Raw genomic sequence first — 19,960 nt, 5'->3', positions numbered from 1 at the left:
CGTATGAAACAAAAATATAATCCAGTAAAAATGGCATTTCCTTGTTTTGTTTTTCTGGGCCTTAATTTTCTTTTATGTTTCCTTTTCTACCTTACTGACCTAACTTACCATGCTGGTAAGTTTAGAACAGTAAACTCTGGTCCTGCAAATGAACATCACGAGGGTAGATTGCAGTTTATGGGTGCTGATAGACATGCAGCTCCCCAGTCTAACTCATGGCGCTTTACAGAAAGCACCATGAGTTAGACCAACCCTCCCAACCCAACAGATATTTGCTGTTGGATCAAGAGGGTGGGTGATCGAGCTCCACTTTGGAGCCTCTCACCCCTGCCCTCTCCAAGCTCTGGTGCTGTCATAGGATGGGAGGGGGGAAGACAGGTAAGAGAGGTCCATTCTGGCATTTCCCTAGCCAGTGATGGAGTGAGGGGAGGGGCAAGTAGATCAGAGCCTCCCCTCACGTTGGGGGGGGCAGGCGCCAATCCACCCACTCTATCTTCCAGCACTGGCTGGGCAAACCCCAGACCAAACTCATTTCCCTTTCTTCTCCCCCTGTCATTCTGAAGACAGCTCTGGGAGCAGGCCTGGGCTTCATCAGCCAACCCTGCTCTCAGAAAGCACTGACAGATCTTAATGAAGGCACATTGCTTTGGAACACCTTCATCTGAACCCTCACATTATGAGGTTTCAAATTGTCGGGCAATCAGACATTTTTAGTGTTCTGCAGATGTGCACTTCTGTCAGTGCCCAGCTGTAGAGTGCTTTCAGTGGCTGAACTTACAACAAACTGTCACATCTGTCAGCTTCCTATATTCTATTTAGTACTAGAAGAACCTCCAAAAATTAGGCACATGCATTAATTTAGCTAAACCTAAACACTCAAAAGTTCAGATGCTTAGTTCAAAATATTCAGACTTCCTGACTGCAATACTGAGCAGTGTGCCCTACTTCCAATCAAGCAGAAAGTGAAGTGAGAACTGCTTTCCTCTGAGTTTTTCAGTCCCTTGTGCTGACTCCCAACTTGAACCAGAAAGAAACAAAGGCACAAAAGAAAAAAGAAAAAAGTATAAAGTAAAAAGCAGACACTTTTCCAAGGTTTATTTTAAGTTTTGTGAGAAGTTTGAGAGGATTGTGATATCCAATCCAATTGATCTATATGCTAGTTTTAAAGTAAGATCCTTGAAAAGTTAGAATAACAGCATCACTGTACTTTCAAACTCTTAGAAGGCAAAAGATCTCTCTGTTTTTCTATGCTTTGTTTTAGGTTTTGGTTTCTTTAATTTTATTTTATTGTATAGCCAGCTTGTTTTTCACTCTCTTTCTTTCATATTGTGGTTTATTATTTCTTCTTTCATTATATAGCCAGAATATCAACAGAATTGTAAATTACTCTTGAGGGAACTGCTTCTACCATCACCAAATGCATTAGCTTAATTTCAGCATTCAGTCACCTGTAAAAGCCATTTAATAGCTCATATCGTCTTCTGCTAAGAGCATTATCCCCTTATTTTAGTGTATTTACACATATAAATAGCACAGTATTCTGAAATGAGTTGAAGCTGCAAAATTAGACTTTAAATATAGATATGTTTGCATACTCTAGGTATCTTGCGCTGATATATAGCCCTGAAACAGGTTTTTTTTTTTTAACTATCACATTGTTTCTGGATTTCTTAATTTAAATTAGAAAAGAAAGAAAAAAAGAAGGAAAAATAGGCTTAATAAATCCTGACATACGTGGAGAGTTGAAATCTGTACCCCTCTGCCTTGTATGTAAAATTCTGGGGCCCATAGTTCATGTTACTGTAGATCCACTGGTGTGAAGCCCTTTTTTACTCATAATCATCTTATTCCACTGTATCTTTTTGCATTGAACCATGTAGTCCTGGGACAGACCCTTTTAGCTTAGTCAAGGGAAATGGAAGCTTCACTGTGCAAACACACTGCCAGCAGACATTTATTTAGTCCCTGTAAAGCTAGATACAGAAGATTGCCCTTGTGTATGCTGGCAGGTGACATGTTCAGAGGGAAGAAGAATTTTTGTGAATAAGGGCAACAGGAGCCCTGCCTTCCTCTCCACAAATAGAAGAAGACACTGAAGGGGAAGGGGCGGGGAGGGAAATCATATTTCTTAAGTAAGGATTGCCAACTTTCAAACAATTCAAAAGACATTTTCTTGTGCTGCTGAAGCATAGGAAAAATAGAATAAACACAGATAGGCTGAGCAACACCTTCTTATCTATTGTGGCTATTTTTTACTGAAATAATCAAAAACCTTTTTCGCTAATTAATGTAAGCAGACTCCAGAAGTTGATAACATGGAGACTTAGTCTGGAGACTTAAAGAATGAGGACCCAAATTTGTAAAGGTATTTGGGCATTTAATCCCAGGGAATTAGACACCCAATTACCTTTGAAAATGAGGACCTTGGTCTAATGGAAAAATATATATATAGAGATGTCTATATGCATATGCACATTTATGTGTGTCCAGAAATAAGTCAAAACTACATAATAGAATAACATTTGCTTGATTACTTTTATACTGTTGTGCTTCTAACTGAAGTGAGGTGTTTGTGTATTTTCCTGTCATTTGTGGTATGTATTTGTTGGTCTAAGGTTTCTAAGGCCTATTCTGTGTTTGAATGGAGAACATACTGTGGGTAAAACTATCCCTAAAGTAAACACTTAACTCTGTGTTACATCTCTGAACCTGCAGTGTAACACCATGTGGTTTCAACTTCAACCCTTTACCAACAAATTATTTATGTAAGCTGTCAAAGCCACACAATATAGGCAGCTGTACAAGAAGAAATTGAAGCAAGTATGCCATAGTGAGAAGCATAAGCACTTCATAACAAACTAGTCTTTCCTTTTCTGTACCCAGTCCACTGAGAGTGAATTATTCAGTACAATCAAATGCAAGCTCCCCACCTTCTGCCATTTCATCCACAGAGTTGTTGAAAATTAAAGTTCAGCTTGAAGGCTCCAGAGAATTAGTTTGAGTTCATAACACCTGCAAAGGACAGAGATTTCACTATGTAGTAATTACCACATAACTGTCCACACATCAGCATATTTTATAATTGAGAGAAACTGAATATTGGCTTTGTGCTTAAATGGGTGAGGATCTTGTGGGGGTTTTGTTTCACGTTAAGTACCATAGTCAATTTAGAACAGGGAATGTTTCACAGCAAAAGTTTATTTGACTTCACAGCAAAGCTTTTTTATTTTTTCCTCTTACGGGATTTCTTGTACTGTCAATTGCCATGCAACCGTATGGAACACACATTTAGAAACTCTAGTTAATCTTAAGCAAAATTGCCTGTGAATGAGCTTTAACTATTACATTTATGTTCTGTACTTTCTTGTGAATTGATTTATTTTCTTATCTGGCATTGCCCCACAAGTGACTGGCCAACTTCTGATTTTTAAATCTGTATGCACATTATGTATACCCAATAGCTAGAAGAGCAACCAGTGGAAAACATCCAAACCATACCCTTTGTTTCTTCCAGATGTGCCTGAAAGATGTTACTAATTGACATGACAAATTGAGATGTAGCTCCTAAATTAACATACTAAAAATATCTCCTCCAGGAAAAAGAGAAAAGTTAGTGCCCATAAGCAACGGTTTACCCTGCATTTCTTTCTTCGATGATATTATTCTCTAGGTTATCCAAAGCACTATAGCAATTTTTAGCTTGTGTTCAGTAGAATGTTCTGTGAAAGCCAAAAATTCACAGATTCAGTAAGTAATCAAAAGCAAAAGTAATAAAAAGTTTCTCCAGGAATAAATGATCTAAAATGGAGTTCCAGTACTTTAACTAGGTATTGGAATCAGCTCCAAACCGAAACATACAGGTTGGATCCCAGGTTTAGGTGGGGCTTTGGGTGGTTTGGGTCTTGGGGGATGATGTAAGTTTCTTCCTGATAAAGCTGGCAATCTGCAGTTTTACCTACTTTTCTGGTCAAAGGTAATAATGTATAAAATTATGCATCAGTGCAGTATTGATGAGTGCATCATGCAGTCCAAAGGAAAGAAAGAGAGAAAAAAATATTACTTTAGACAGGCAGATTTCACTTTCAGCTTTTCAACAATGGGCGCAGACAGAAGTTACATTTTTCACATGATTGGGTCCCTGAAAGTATTCTACAGTTGTGCTGTGATACACATGCATGGCTGCATTTTTAAAGCACTTTTAAAGTGGCTGACAAAAAAGTATCAGATGAATGTGCTCTGCTTTAGAATGCCTTAGGTAACTAACATGTATTCCCTGGGGTTACTTTTTCATGTGATATCATAGATTTCATAGACATTAGGGCTGGAAGGGACCTTGGAAGATCATCGAGTCGAGCCCCCTGCCCAAAGGGCAGGAAGTCAGCTGGGTTCATAGGATCCCAGCAAGATGAGCATCCAGTTTGCTCTTGAAGGTGTTCACTGTAGGCGCTTGAACCACCTCCGGTGGCAGGCTGTTCCAGACCTTGGGGGCTCGGACAGTAAAGATGCTTCCCAGCCCAAACACCCCATTGTATCACAGCCTCTGTGTGTGTGTGGGGGGGGAGGGGGGAATCAAGCTCCTCCACACCTTGTGGTCACCCCCAATCTCCTGACTGGGGTATGGGAGGGGGGGGGAGCTGAGCCAGGTGCACCAAGTTGGGGTATGTGGCTCCAATCCACCCCTGCACCCCTTCAGCTCAGGCTGAGCAAGCTGGTAGCTCATGTAGGGAGCAGATCACTGCCACTTACTTGCCCCTCCCTCCTCCCCACTCCCTCCATGGTGAGAGCCCCGGAACTGGGAAGGGGCACTGGGGTGGAGTGGGGCTGAGGAGAGAGGCAGTTTCTCAGCTGGAGAGAGGGGTGGCTACTCAGCTCTCTGGGCAGGCTCAGAATGCTCTTACTCATGGTGCTTTACGTAAAGTGTCATGAGTTAGAGTTGGGCCCTGAATGTCTGTCAGCACCCAATGAGTAACTGTAAGAAACTGGGGAAAAAGTTGTCTTAACTATATCAATACAACTTCCCTCCCAATCCTGTTTCTGTCTCCAACAATATAATCCCAGCCCATTCACTGCTGCCCAGGCACACTGCAGTCTGACAACTGTATAACACATCCAGGCCTAGAGTGGCCTTAAGCAGTATGAAGCAGACCTGAATGCCCCCTTCCAGCTTCCTGTGCTGTTCACAGGCTCTTCTGAGGGAGAGAACTTGAACAGATAACTCAGGGCTGCTATAAGCCATCTATTCTGTCTAACTGCTTGTCTCTTGTGCTTCTTTTGTTGGCAGCACACTTAGGGTTGGGCAGAAGACATGTAGACATGTCCAAACATTTTGAAAAATACATTTGACCTTTTTATAATGGAAAGATATTTTCCTGAAGCTCTATTTAAAAGCATGGTAAGTATAATTGATTATCAGGTCTATCATCCTTTTTTTTAAAAACCTGTGCTGTACTTAAAATATGAAGTTCTCATTAAGAAGATCTATGAGAATCTACACACATGTGTTCAAAATTGGCCAGTGCCAGTGAATGCTCAACTTGATAAATTTGAAAAAGAACCCAAATTTCAGAAAGTGGTGAGTGTTCCCCTTCAGAAAATCGCAGCCCATAAATCAGGCACCCAAAAATCATGAGTTAATTTAAACAGCTTAAGCCTTTGCATCTCAGTTTTATAGTTTGCTTTTGATTAATTAAGCTTGCAAGCATTTTATAAACATTGATAAATTTGGAGGGTCATCAGAACAGTATTGGAACCTTTTGTGTCTGCAGAACTGTGCTGGAATTCTTAGAGAAACAACTCTTCTTTTAGCATTTGGATATTTCTGCTTCCAAGCCCAAATGGAACTTGGAAGTGCAGAGACATATTATAAAAACAGAGTGAGAGAGAAATGACTAATAAAAAAAATATGAGTACTTTTTTCAACATCATAAAAGGTTCAGGCTAATATTTGTTTTGAGTTTCAGAACACGCTTGACACATTTTGAGTCAACTCTTATCTTAACTTCTTGCCAGGCTGGAAAGAGAGACAAGTGGCTTAAGAGAGAGAAATCCAACATCCGATAGTAGCTTCTCCTCACTGACACTCCCTTAGACACTCCTCCTTGCAGTGCAGAATGAGCATATGGACCTACCATTAGTCCTGAATGAAGACTCTGTAAAGATCCAAGGACAGAGCAGCCAGGCAGGTATGCCCCTCTGTAGTTCCTGGGCAGTAAAGAAGGCTTCAGTGAGGAAGAGTCAAAAGATTTGAAGCCCTGTGAATTCAGTATCTTCAGCTAGCTGCGGAGCCATAGTCATTGTCCTAAGCAATAGTTTGAGGAATGGTGGTAGAAGTGAAGAGAAGCAAAGTGGGATAAACTGCACCGGAGTCCCATCCCTCTGACCCAAGGTTGGGAGTTGATTTTACCACTCCAATCCACCTGCCTCATTCTTAGAGCACACTTAGATTTTATTGGCATTTATAGATGTGCTCCAGGAAGTGTGTGTGTGTGTGTATGGGGGGAGGGGGGGGGGGGGGCTTTAATTACCAGGGCTCTGACAGGCATACTAATTACAGCACCCAGAGTGTCATCATGTGTATCAGCACCCTCATGCTGGAAAATGGCAGCAGGGTGATTTAACTAAAGCTTGTCAAATGAGCTTTAGTTAAAGTGCCCCCTTTGCCATTTTTCAGTGCAGGGATGCTGATACAAGTGACACTGGAGTCCGCTGGAGTGTGGTAATTACCTCCCTCAAGTCTCCCTGAATATGTATAGGAGCCCAATGTAACTGAACTGGGTTCCAGCCCCAGACAATGCAAAATTGTGTTTAGATATTTGAAGAAATACTTAAAATATGATTTCTCAAGAAACAGTTTTCACTTTTATCTTGGATCACATTGTCAGAGTTCAAACCACAAATGAAGAAGGTTTTCCTGCCTTCATCACTCAGTTGCATTGTGTGCCTACTTTCTGGCTTCACCTACAGCAGTGTGAAATAGTTACATGATCTAAAGTGCATGGCTCTAAATTACCAATAGTCATTTTGCTTTGGAGAATACCAGCACTGCTGAAACCTCAATGAACAGTGTTATGAATCATTCAGAACAATATGCCTTCGGTTTTTGTACTTCTTTAGAATAGCTGGGACATAGAGTGAGTAGTATGGGAGATAAGAAGAGCTTGGGAAGAACTCTGCAGTCTAAAGCAGGTGGGTATTGGAGTGAATCATACTCAGCAGCAGGAGAATGAAGTAGTGCTCCATAACTGGCTTAGTTGTAAAAGAAGATTAAAGAAGCTGGGATAAGTGTATGGAGGGAATACAGAAAGGGGAATTATGGTTGCCCAGTAAAAGGGTGTGATGTGTGAAGTTGTGCTTGCTGTGTCCAGGTCACAGAGCAGAATGTATAGTGTTTGATGCTTTCCATTCTTCTAGGCTTTGCTGGTTACCACATGGGGAATTTCCCCCCTGAATTTTGGGGGGGGGGTGTTTTTTGAGACTTTCTCAGAAGCACTGGGTGTTGGCTGCAGCCAAAGCTGGAGATTTTGACTGGTTGGGACTTAAACCTGGAGATTCCTTGTTAGAGGGTCTTGTCCCCACCCCAGGTCATACCAATCACCATATTTAGGGTCAGGAAGGAATTTTTCCCCAGATTCAGATTGGTATGGATTATGGGTATTTTTACCTTCTTGTGTAGAGAGGAGAATGGCCCTCTTCTTTGGTTCTCTAGAGCATATTTTAACAACCTTTGTGGCATCTTGATGTTGGCTGCTGTGGTCCCTTTGCTTTACCTTTGGCAGGTTAGGGTGTTATGTCTTGTGGTTGTGTTGGGGTTGATTGTGTAGTTTTGCTAATGGGCTAAACAATTGATTTTTATAGGATAGTTCAGGCAGGGGTTGGACTAGATGACCTCTCAAGGTCTCATCCAACCCTATTTTTCTATGATTATGTGATTTCTATTTAAAGTGCTTGCCTCACTGCCTTTATGTACCGAGCTTTGGATTATGGTTTGTATAGGAAACAAACATAACTAAAGGGAAGTCAAGAGATCCTATAGAAAACAGGGACATTTTTGAGAGAATCACATCTGGTTTCAGATATGTGCATACAGTATAGTGGAACTTGCTTCAATGAATTCCTGTGATATGCCTCTTACAGTCATATGAATAAAATCTCCCCTGTGCCAGAGGGAAAAATAGAAGAGATTAGGAACCCATAACTGCATAAATGTGTTAGACATAATAATGTGCTGTGGCTGCTGCTGTTGCTACACACAATAACTGATCAGCTTAGCCCATTCATACTGGACCACAGCTCAGGGGTAACATAACATAACAGTTCATTTCCTTGGATCAACATGGGACATATTAAAGAACAACTTTCCAGGCAAGACTAGGCTTTTTAGTTTCAGATAACTCCATCTTCTGCTCCAAGGGTCATTCTGAAGTCTAATAAAATAATGAATCCCTACTGATTGACTAATCTTCCTTCTCCACAAGAGTTCTAAACATTTTCCTCTTCAACTTAGTGAAGGAACACGTGAGTACATGAACGCCGCATGCCCCCGGAGGCTGGGGAGGGCAGGGCAAGCTCCTGCAGGTGGTGGTAGAACTATTGGCAGCAGGAGCATGGCGGCAGCAAGCAGGGAGCTCCCACAGGTGGCTATGGCACTGTCAGTAGCGTGGAAGTGGGTGAAGGGGTGAGTGGTGACTTCCCGTAGGTACTGCTGGCAATGTCAGTGGTGCCTTTTTACAGGGGGTGCACTGCCATGCTCAGGGTGTGCACATGCACCTGTGTTTACCCCCTCTACACATCGCCAATGTCTGAATAACTTGGCTTCATGGAAGAATTATCTACTAATATTCTAGAGATAGCCTTGAACTGCCAAAATCTACTCTTGCTTCCAGTCCCTAGTGCCCCCTGACCATATACAAAGTTAGTGGGTATTTGGATTATACTGGAATTTAGTTCAACCATTTATAGGTATAGGAGAATCTAACATTTGGATCTTCTTGTCAAGTGCTATGTGAATGTCAACTGAATCCTTGTACCCCAGCTGTATTGCTTGGAAACTGGATCTTTTTAGTGCATTTTTATCTGATGTATCACATACGCTGTCAATCCCTTTTAGAATATTAACTTTTAGGAGCAGAGATCATTTTATGATTATGTAGTTTCAATGTGGTCCTAAAGGTACCAACCAAGGTGAGGGACTCATTGTCCCATAATGTTTACAGCTTAAATTCACAAGATAAGCAAATGGTGGGAGAAGGGCTTATTATCCCTATTTAACAGATGGAGAAGAGAGACACAGAGGCTAGGGACCAACATTTAGAAAGCCTGAGTCTGAATTGATTTAATCTTTGCAGGTTAGTCTTACCTGGCTAGGCTAAATCACTCTGTAACTGGACAGACATCTCAGACGTGTAGGCACATGCCTGCAGTGGCTCAGGCTAGAAGCTAGGGGGTGCTAGAGCAGCCCTCCCTTCCCTTCCACAGGGCTGAACTGAGGGGGATGTGGCCAGGCCTCATTAGGATTAGGAAGAGTTTCCCCCATTCCTTGATAACAGCATTTATCCGCAATGTTATCAGCATTCATCACCCCCATCAGAAAACAAACAGCCTCTCTCATTAGTTCAAGCTCTTCTTTAACAAAGAAGGAACAGAGGGATATTACCAGCTGAGATGTTGTTCAGCTCCACAAAGCCCTAAGCCGACACTGCTGTCTGCCATAGCACAGGACTGTAGCCAGCATGTGGCCTGCTAGTTAATGCTGAGGTGTCTGTGTAAGGCAGAGGGGATGAGGGATTCTTGCTTAACAGGGAGTGGTGATGGGAGGGAGAAAGCAGGAGGAAGCCAAGCAGATGCTGCTATGCCTACAAGTCTCTGCTGGAGCTGCATCCAGGGAGCAGAGGGGAGGGGCCAGCACTGCTGTGGAGCAGAGAGCCCTGCTCAGCCCAGAGAGCATGCCAGGATGCTGGGGGAGTCTGATTTAACTTAAACCAGCAAGGGGTCTGAGACAGATATTGTTTAAATCGGTTTGACCAAAATCAGTTAAGTCTGATACTACATTCAACCAAGTTTATCTCAAACCAGTTTCAGCTTTTCAGACTGGTTTATGAGCAGTGAACATCTGTTTTGTTACAGGTTTAAACCAATTTCTGATTACTTAAACTGATTTATGTGTAATGTCTGTCCCTAGCCAGAGGGATTATACGCTGCATGCTGGTGGTGCTCAACAAACAATATTTATAAGTGATAAAGGAGAAAATCTAAGCACAAAGGCATGGCGTTGCACTCGGCACTGTCAAATTATCTGTGTAATAGACACAATTCAAATTATTTATTTTCAAAACATGATACCAACAGTGTAATTATTTTACAAATCAGAGAAAAATCTAGAAGCTGTAGGAGATGGAACCAAGTCATGGAGTCTAGAGCTGTATCAAGACCTCTCCACTTTTAAGAGATATTGGATCTGTTCTCCCATTCTAGAAGTGGGCCTGCATCTAGGAGCTTGGCTATAGATCAGGTTCTGAACTTCTCCAAAGTTCATGGGAGTCTGGATTCTGGTTCAGGTCTACTGCTGAGAATGAAATATTTTCTGGAACTTAAATTATGATATTATACAAAAAAAAAGGGGGTGGGAAAAAGAAAATCTGTTGTCTTTCTAGGTTGTCCAGGGGCCAAGAAGAACGAGTTCCTGACCAGTGTTCTAGATGCACTTTCCACAGATATGGTACACGCAGTCTCTGATCCATCATTGTCTTCTAGCAGGTATGTTTAACGTGACTGATGGGAAATGGATCTGTACTAGGGACCTTTAAAAGAGTTATGGTTACATTTGTAATTTGTAATAGAATTGCTTTCCAGTAGCAGTTCTATTTCCACTTTTACACCAGATAAACAGATCCTATTAGAACAGTTAAGAAATGTTTCCTGAAGAATTATTATGATAGGCTGTATTCATAAAGTAAAACTACAAAAAGCAATGGCAGCAGTACAGTTACAGGTAAGCTGAAGTCATCCCAGTCTTCATTTGTTTTCATACTGCTTGCACTTCACTTGAAGGAAGTGGGCTGTGTTCCTGCTTTTATAGAAAATGCAGTTACATAGGCTGGAATTAAAAATATGTATTGAGTTATACAAATTCCCAGTCTGATTCAGTATTCTGTGTTTTGTTATTTCTCTCTCATATAAAGAAATGTCCTTTTGCTTTTAATTTCTGTAGTAAAATATTTCCTTTCTATGCTTCATCATAAAACAAGTTTAAAGCCACAATTTAGCCTTTAATCTGAAATTTAGCATGTAACATATCAAAGTAGCAGAGAGGGAGAGCTATATTTAAATAGTGGGCAAAAGTAGTAGGGTCATCCAGTAAAGTAGCTCAATTTCTGCAACGGAGAGTTTTAAACAGCACATTGAAACGAAAATAATAGTTTCCACTTCTCATTGTAGAATTTGTAATGAGATGTTTCCATTAATTCATCTTAGAAATAGATTCTATGTCAAGTGGAGCACTGTTTCCTTTTCTTCTTTTAAATACAATGTTGTATGATCATACATTGTATGAACATGCCTGTTGCAGTGCAACCTTTCCTAGAGGTGCTGACGCTATTAGTAAGATAACCACCCGGCTTCCAGACCCTCCATTCTGTTACACACTAAATCACTTGGTATTTTTCGTTAATAACTATGCCTCCTTTCTAATTATATCATTAAATCATAAGAGATGGAGCTATTTCTATATATTCACTATTTTATGGTAAAAACATAATTTGGCATCCTTGCCTTCCCTGAGATAGATTCTCACTGCTCCCTTTGTCTTTCTGTGTTTTCTCTCTCTGGATCTGGCTCTTCTCAAAGGACCTGTGTTTGTTTGGAGCACACTGGTCTGCTCCACTCAGGCTTCAAAAGACAGAAAAGATTAGTTCCTAATGATTTCTCTAACCACCCTAGTTCACTGAAAAACCCACAAGAAGAAATACCCTTATCACTGGTAATGATCTAATAGTTCCTGTGCAATAGTATAAACAGAGGATTCTGTGAGCAGAAGCGAAGCATAATGTTCTGTTTCTATTTCAGGGTTTCAGAACCTGATCCGAATCACACTCTGGAAGAGAGGGTTGTCCACTGGTATTTCAAGCAACTTGATAAAAATTCCAGTGGTGACATTGGAAAGAAGGAAATCAAGCCATTTAAGAGATTTCTGCGAAAGAAGTCAAAACCAAAAAAATGTGTGAAGAAGTTTGTGGAATACTGTGATGTGAACAATGACAAATCTCTGTCAGTTCATGAACTAATGGGCTGCCTGGGAGTAACAAAAGAAGAAGGTAAAGCAGATACAAAGAAACGCCATAGTAAGAATCTTTTTCTATTCTTTAACTAGATTTTTTAAAACCAGGCTAAGATATTATATTTCACAGGGCACATACACATAGGATGTTACAAAAAGATATTACAAGTGTGAGAAGAGAAAAAGGGAAAAACACTTAATGGAAAATAGATGGATGGATGTCATTAACCCCCATCTTACAAATGAAGAAACTGAAATATGTTTAACAGCCTACATCTCCTTTAAAATACTGAGTCAAAGCAAAGAGGCTTGGGTGTAAATAATGGCTTTACCCATTTACAGACATATTAAGGCAACTTTGCACCACAGGAGCCATTTACAGTTGTCTTAGTGTAAAGCAAAATTAGGCTCCTGAGGCAGAATTCTGTTTCCCTTTCTCCATTGCACTTAGGCACAGAGAGCAACATGCCCTGCCTCATGGGCACGTGGCCCCACAGCGACCAGTCAGCAACTGGAGGGGGAGGGGGTCCCCCATGGCCAATCTTGCTGACCGACAGGGGGGGTCTGACCGGGAAGCAGACATGGTGCTCCTGGAAGTGGCTGTGGCGCTTCATCTGGCACTCCCACTCCCCAGCTGGAGCTTGCAGGGGGGCCCCAGTGTTCCCGCCTGGCCCCCTCCGCCCATCACCTAAGTGGGGAGCGCAACCTGTCAGGGGTGCACCAGTACTCTCAGGGGGTGTACGTGCACCCCCTATACGTTGCCACTGCCCTGCCTGTGGACACAAATGTGTAGACTGCCTGTATGCAATATACCAGGGGTTCAATAACCTGTTACTAATAGTGGGACACAGCTGGCAACCTGACCACCACAAAAGTCATAGCTCCCTTGCTGCCACCCCAGCTGTCCCTGCTCTGTGCTGGGGGCTGTTCACTCACTCTCCTAATAGAGCCATGGCAAAAACACACCACCAAAAAGCATGGCGAGTGACAGTTTGGATTAGCTAATTCTGCAGCAACAGAAAACAGAGGATGCAGTGGGGAAGCAAGAGAGTAGCCCCTTGCACAGAGTAGAAAAAGTTGGGATAGTGTCAGGGGGTCAGCCTTCCCTTAGCAAACCATGGAATGCAGATTGGGGCTAAATTGGAGAGCTGGGCAGTATTAGGGGATTAGCACAAATTAACAGAACGCAGGCCTAATCAGACCTTTGTGGGCCATAGGTTGCCAACTTCTGCAATAGACTATACAATCACTGGGCAGGTAAACAGCTACTTGTGCACACCCTTTGCAGATGGATACATATGTCTCATTCACAAAAGTATAGCTAACCAGAAACCTATGATTAATGGGTGTTAGATGGAGAAGGACTCTCTCGTGTTCTAGCCCCAAGAGCCAGATGAGTGGAGCATTCACCAAAAAAGCAGGAGACCTGGTTTCTAGGCCCCACTGTCACTCAGAGGAGACATGAAATGTCATCTGCTTGACTTTCCAGCATAGCGGTCTAACCACGACACCCTACCTCTGTCCACCCACTCTCTTGTGAGATTGGGTGGAGTAATAGCCTCGTGGACCTGCTTCCCACCCTGGATTCAGAGTAGCAATCTGGGTTAATGCACTGTAGCTCCTTACTAGCCATCTAAATGCACATGACAGTCTTCCCATTCTTATATTGAATCTTAAGGATGCCTTTCAACTGGCAAGGCTAATGCTCTTTTGCAGTTTCTATAAGGAAAGTGAAGGAAATGTCTCCAGACATTTTACCACATTTCCATGCTCTTTGTTCTTGAGGGAGATTAGAATTAAATTCCAAGGAATAAATGAGTTTGCAATGTCTAGCATTCACACAGGACATGACAACATTCATTAAACAAGCCTAACTTATTTACTGGGAAGGATCCTGTTAGTCAGCTTTCAAGTCAGTCCAGTGAGTGGGCAGCTGTGTTACTGAGAGGGGGAAAGAAGAAAATTCACATTTCAGTTAGATACTCAGAACAAAATGCTCATTTATGAAGAAAGTATGCGGTACTTTGTAGAATGGCATTTCACAATGGGGGCTTCCTGTTCTGGGGAATGTGACTCATAACAACATGTAAGCCATTATCATAACACTTTCCGCACTTTTTTTCCCCTCTCTCTTTATCAGCCCCTAAATCTAATGCTGAAAGCACTTCTTCCAACAGGCAGGTGAGTACTGGGCACAACCTCTTCTCTTCTCCCTCACCATAAGGAATTTCCCAACTGCTATTGTTGCAGCTTTGAGGCTCCATTTACAGATGATGTTTATTCACTTCTCTGTGGCTAGAAGTGGGGGAAGAATTTCCACATGCAGATACTCAGCAAGCAGCCATATTAGTAAGGGATTCTCCACATAGGCTCTCTCAGGAAAACTAAAAAAGTCGACTGAAGGTGCAAAGTCAAAGTGCACATTTAAACCACATAAAACACACACATGGACATTTCCATTCAAGAATAAAGTGGTCTAGGATCATTGTAATTAAACCGTCTTATGGAACTCATTAAGATATGGTGATACTTTGCATTTGAAAGGGAGGCCCAACACAGAGATTTAAATAGGTTTTAATTTATGCTGGGGTTGTCAAACTCACCCTGGGCTGAACTTGTGCCATGGGGGCCTTTACAGGCCAGATCTGGCACAGGACACAGCAGTGGTGGATCCAGCCTGGGGCTCAGGACAGTGGCCGGACAAGCAGAGCTGCGTTGGCACAGCCTTTGCTCATCCTCCTGTCTCTGAGGGCTATGCCCCCAGGGTAGAGGAGCCCCAAATGCTGCAGCAGACCTCCACACTGCCACACCCCCAACTTTTCCTCACCTGCTGGTAGTGCAGCAAGCTGGGGAGAATGTCTCCACCAGCTGGATGCTTGACACCCCTGATTTATGCTATCAGGTCCCTGACTTTGGCTGATTGCCGCTGATATTCCTGACAGCCCCCAAGTACACATGATCTCAGGCTGGTTGACCAGCTTTCCTATGCAGAGGACCCACACAAAGTTTACATATCTCTTTAAACGCTCTTTTAACAATCAGAAATATGTGTTTTTAACATGATACAATCCTAGTGCAGACAAAGCAATTGTAGCTTTAACATCTATTGACTGGTAGATGTAAACCTTATGTGAGGAAAGGGGAATTTAGGGTTCACCTTGACCAGCAGATGTGTTACGACTACAGTTTATAATCTTTACAGCAAGCCACCTTTATTTTTCTGGTAAACACATGGCTCTAGAGATCCTAAATGCTGTGTAGGACAGGATTTTAGTCCTAGTGTTCTGAATAACACCACCTTACATTATTTGGAAATTACTGACGGTGTGCTTGGTTCTGTACAGCACACAAAATTCTAACAGGGTATGTTATAATTAAGACAAGATGGGCACCCAATACACAGGATGCACTAAAAAGCTCCAGAGAAGGTTTAGAAGATTGCGCATTTTGTATGGACCCTGTTTTTGTCTGAATGCTTTTATAGTTCTATATTCTTAATGCTAACAGTTCTCTTCATCCGGGCATCATGGGGATAACTTCCTGTTACTTTGATGCCAGGCACTCCACTAAGAGAAGCACTTCAACCATTTTGTATCCAAGGACGCTTGTACATGTGATGATGTCATGATGTACACATGATGAAAATTTACTTTTGTGATGCTTAATGGCATCATACATTATATGTATGTGAGTTTTGAGGGTTTTAGATGAGTTTGCATCATTGCAAACTACACTACTTACTGATGTAGTATATGCATTGCAGCTATTAGTCAGCTTACCCCCTGGCCATGTGGGAGGCAGATAAGCTCCACAGAAAAAAAGGATCAGGCCCCTCACTGGCACCTGCTGAAGGCAGAAGCAGTGAGGAGCCTGGTCCTTTTTTTCTTTTTTTGGCAGATCCTGCCTGCAGCCTGTGGGGGAGCTGCTGGTGGGCTGAGTGGCCTCTGAGCTGTAAGCTGCCCTGGTCCTTCTCGCCACAATGGCAATTTGGTACATTAAAGTAATGGTTCAAGAGATTATACAATAACATTAAAGAGAGAATGAGTTCTCATAGAAAAATGACATAATTGTGGTTAATTATTCATCACCTACCCATCCATCAGAAAGTCAGATTACTTGTCAAAAAACAGAACACAAGGTGAAATTGATACAGCATCCCCAAAAGCTATTTGTCTGTTTGCTGCTAGTCAATTTGTTACTTACTGTGTCTCTAGATTTGTTTGATGTGAGGTTCACACTTCCTAAGGCAACCTCTACATTTGTTGTGGGTTTTAACCAGAGACCTCCTACACACCTTTGATGGAATGTAAAATGCTCTCATAACTAAAGAGATGCAATAAGTTTCTTTTTGTCTAAACAAATGTTTATGGTCTTAACTTTGCAAATCCCCCCCCACAAATCACTTACAAGGCAGCCTGAAAACAATTACTATGGTGGAACACAAAAAATGTTCAAAGGGTTATTTTAATTATATAATAGCAATTACTGGCGCACGTGCATTACACTCAAAGCATAATATGCCTTCCTCTCTCCTTTTCCTGTAATCTGATTCTTACATGTATAATCTATCATAAAAGAGCCCTAATGGTTCCATTTAAAAAAAAACCAAAACTTTCAGTATTTTTGCTGACTCAGCGTCAATTATTTTAAAAGCTGTTGCTGAGAAATGAGAGCCTTGAATTAAGGCCAGTTGTGCAAACCCTGTGTTGGCAGTTACATACTATAACAATGCGTGGCTACAAATGTACCTCACAAATGCAAGAGGTGGCTTTCATCACAAAAGCTTTCGGTTGAAAGTAAGCCATTGGAAATGAGCTAGCCTGAAAAGAGTCTACTCAAAATAAACCACACACGTAAAAAGGAACAATCAAGTCAGCATCATTTTGGAGATGGGCAGTTGAACGCGGGAGGGGCCACATTATTTTTCTTTTCTTGTTTTAAATGGAAGAGTTATCAAACACTTCAGTACATTCTGTACATTGAAAGGAAGGGTTGGAGGAAGGCAGGCGGTCAGGAAGAAAATGTAAAAATATTTACCAACTCACCATCCCATGCTGTCTCATACGTAATTTCTGTGAGGTAAAATGTATAACAGATCTCCAAAAGGTAGGTAAGTAGCTACAAATAATTCCCTTATTCAATTTCCTGTTTCCACCATGCATATGTACATGCACACACACAGTATCAATTAGATCCATAATAGAAAAACCTTTACCTTGAATAAAAGTTACAAAACCCCTATTGTTTGTACATGTTGCATTAGTCAGTGACCCATTTCCTATGCAGCAAATGCCATAAAACACACACACACACACACACACACACACACACACACACACACACACACATATATATATATATATAGAGAGAGAGAGAGCGAGAGAGAGAGAATTCTATATGATAGCAGCTCTCATGTGAGTGGGGAGCCAAGATAGGCATATATAGCATGCTGGGTTAACCTTTCTTGGCTCCCCACATGAGAGCTGCTGTTGCATGGAATTCTACGTTTAGCAGAAACCAACACAGACGCAAGGAAGTACAGACTCAAGGAAGTCAGAGGGAGAAGGTGTTAAAAAGGTTTATGCCATTCTACATGAACAGCATTTTGTCTCTTCAGGTCAGTTTTTCATGTGTATTTGTACAGCCCTTAACACTATGGCGTCTTATCCTGATAGTGGCCTAGAAACCCTCATATAATGTAAATAATACATCTTTGTATTTTAATGAATTTACTTGAAAGCATCAGTAGTAATGTGGCTTTTTCAAATATCTCTTTTTTAGCAGGCTTCTAAGAAGCAAGGATGAACAGTTTACATATCCAAGGCAGATCCCTTTGACATGTGGGAGATTTCCTCACCAAAAGGCAATAAAAACAACCGTAGTATTTGCACTTTGTACTTTAAAATGTAAATTCACTTTGTAGAAATAAAATATTTAAACAGACTTTTTTTTTTAATCTGTGAAAATGTAAAAGCTAGTTTTGAAAAATTATCACATACAATGTATGTGCCTTCCTTTGTTGTCTGAAACCTGTACGTGTTGGAGATGTAAAAGTTTGCATTTTAACCTTTTTTATTTTAAAAAAAAAATAGCTTTCTGGCAAACATTGCAATAGAAACCTGAACTCTAACTAATTTGGTTTCAGTCATATGCCTTGTTTTTCCTAACCAGTACAGTCATTTAAGTGTAGTTATACTTAAAAATCTACTGTATTCACAATTTTGTCCAAGCAATGTTGGAGGTTTGATGTTTCCAAGGCTAAGGAAAGTGCGTAAATTGCTGCTGACTTATTTTTGCAGCTTCCAAGTAAATGGATTCTTCACTGTTGGTGATGTTTTATTTTGTCTTGTTCTTCTTGTTATTGTGGCTTCCAAAGATCATGTAATAAAAATGCAACCACTAATAGATTCAAACAGTTCTTCTATGGTTAAGTCTCTTGTAGAAAAAAAAAAGTTTTTTCATCTGTTTCTGAGGTGCCTTCCTTTATAGGTTTTGTTAGGGGTTTTTGTTTAGTTATGGTTTTGTTTGAATGATTAACAAAACAAACTGAGAAGGAATAGGATAGATTATTGTGTCATTCAAATTCAGCTCTACTGAGCCTGAGATGATGTTCCTGCAATCAGCATAAAGCACTAAAGGGGCATATTTGTTCAGGATTGTAAATCTAATTATGAAGAGACAAGAAAAGTTAAACAGATTTGTCTGCCTTTTCTTTCCCCTACACCTGGCTGAGCTCCCATCTGCTCCTTGGGATGCCCCAGGGTCTACTAGAAGGTAAAGCTATCATGGAACAAATTATGAACAGTTGCCATAAGGAGGTGCAGTCAGCATAACCCCTGCCTTGGGCATTGTTTTTGCTGTCTGGGAGAAGTTTCTACACGTTTTCATACCTTCTCTGTTATTTTTTCCTTTTTTTTTTTTTTTTTTTTTGTGTGGAGTGCCTTAAGGGAACATCAGCTTGCAGCTGTGAGCTTCATAGCAGGGGACTTAAATAAAAGGTTCAGCCCTTGAACACAAATGAATTATAAGCAGTTAAACAGATCAATGCAGTGACAAATACTCTGCTGGTATTTAAAGCTGTCGTATGTGAAGGGGATGTTACAGTGAGCAGCAATGTTATTCCATTTGCTTAAAATAATGTGTGGGACCTGATATGTGAAGAATGAGTAGACTTACTAATCATAATGGTGTCCTGGATCAAACTCATACCTAGGAAATCTTTGTTGCAAATAAGAATTATTCATTTAAATGCCACACACACTATCGTGCTGTTAGAAGACTGCATATGCATTGGAATTGTACAAAAAGGAATTTAGTACTCTAAGCTTTAGCAGGGTGGGGCAGGAACCAAGATGCAGATGTTATCTTTGTAAAAGCATTTTTGATTCAAAATTAATTTGATATCTTTTTGCAGTGCTAATCTTTGAATTTATTCATCTTCTTAGATTAAAGCTCAGTACTCTAGCAAACCTGGTCTGGTGGATTCTTTTCTATGCTATGTCTACCCTTCATATTAAGAGGGTCAATGAAGTAAATGATTGCAAACTTTTCTTTAGAACCTATTTCTTCTGACTTTCCCACTCCCCTCAGCACTGATCCATGCTATCCAAGCTCTTATTGGGCCGTTATCATTCTGATATTAGGAACTTTTTGAGGCCGCATAATAAAAAGCTAGTTAGTACTGAATTA

At 41.1% G+C, this 19,960-nt stretch overlaps 1 protein-coding gene across 2 annotated transcripts in view; it reads left to right on the top strand.

The window, feature by feature from the left end:
• SMOC2 (SPARC related modular calcium binding 2) overlaps window positions 1–19,730 on the top strand; it is a 214,715-nt gene extending 194,985 nt beyond the window's left edge. The window contains exons 10-13 of one of the 2 annotated variants that reach the window (XM_014527099.2): window positions 10,650–10,752; window positions 12,061–12,335; window positions 14,412–14,452; window positions 18,056–19,730. In XM_014527099.2, coding sequence (XP_014382585.1) covers window positions 10,650–10,752; window positions 12,061–12,335; window positions 14,412–14,452; window positions 18,056–18,076 — 440 coding nt within the window. In that variant the 3' untranslated portion in view covers window positions 18,077–19,730. Of the gene's footprint in view, window positions 1–10,649; window positions 10,753–12,060; window positions 12,336–14,411; window positions 14,453–18,052 lie in introns of both variants that reach the window. The other variant, XM_014527095.2, reaches the window with a different exon arrangement.
• Window positions 19,731–19,960: the final 230 nt, after the last annotated feature.

This window comes from Alligator sinensis, unplaced genomic scaffold, assembly GCF_000455745.1.
Source record: "Alligator sinensis unplaced genomic scaffold, ASM45574v1 scaffold448_1, whole genome shotgun sequence".
Lineage (NCBI taxonomy): Eukaryota > Metazoa > Chordata > Crocodylia > Alligatoridae > Alligator > Alligator sinensis.
Note: the sequence above shows the minus strand (reverse complement) of the source record. Positions and strands in the feature narration are given on the sequence as shown.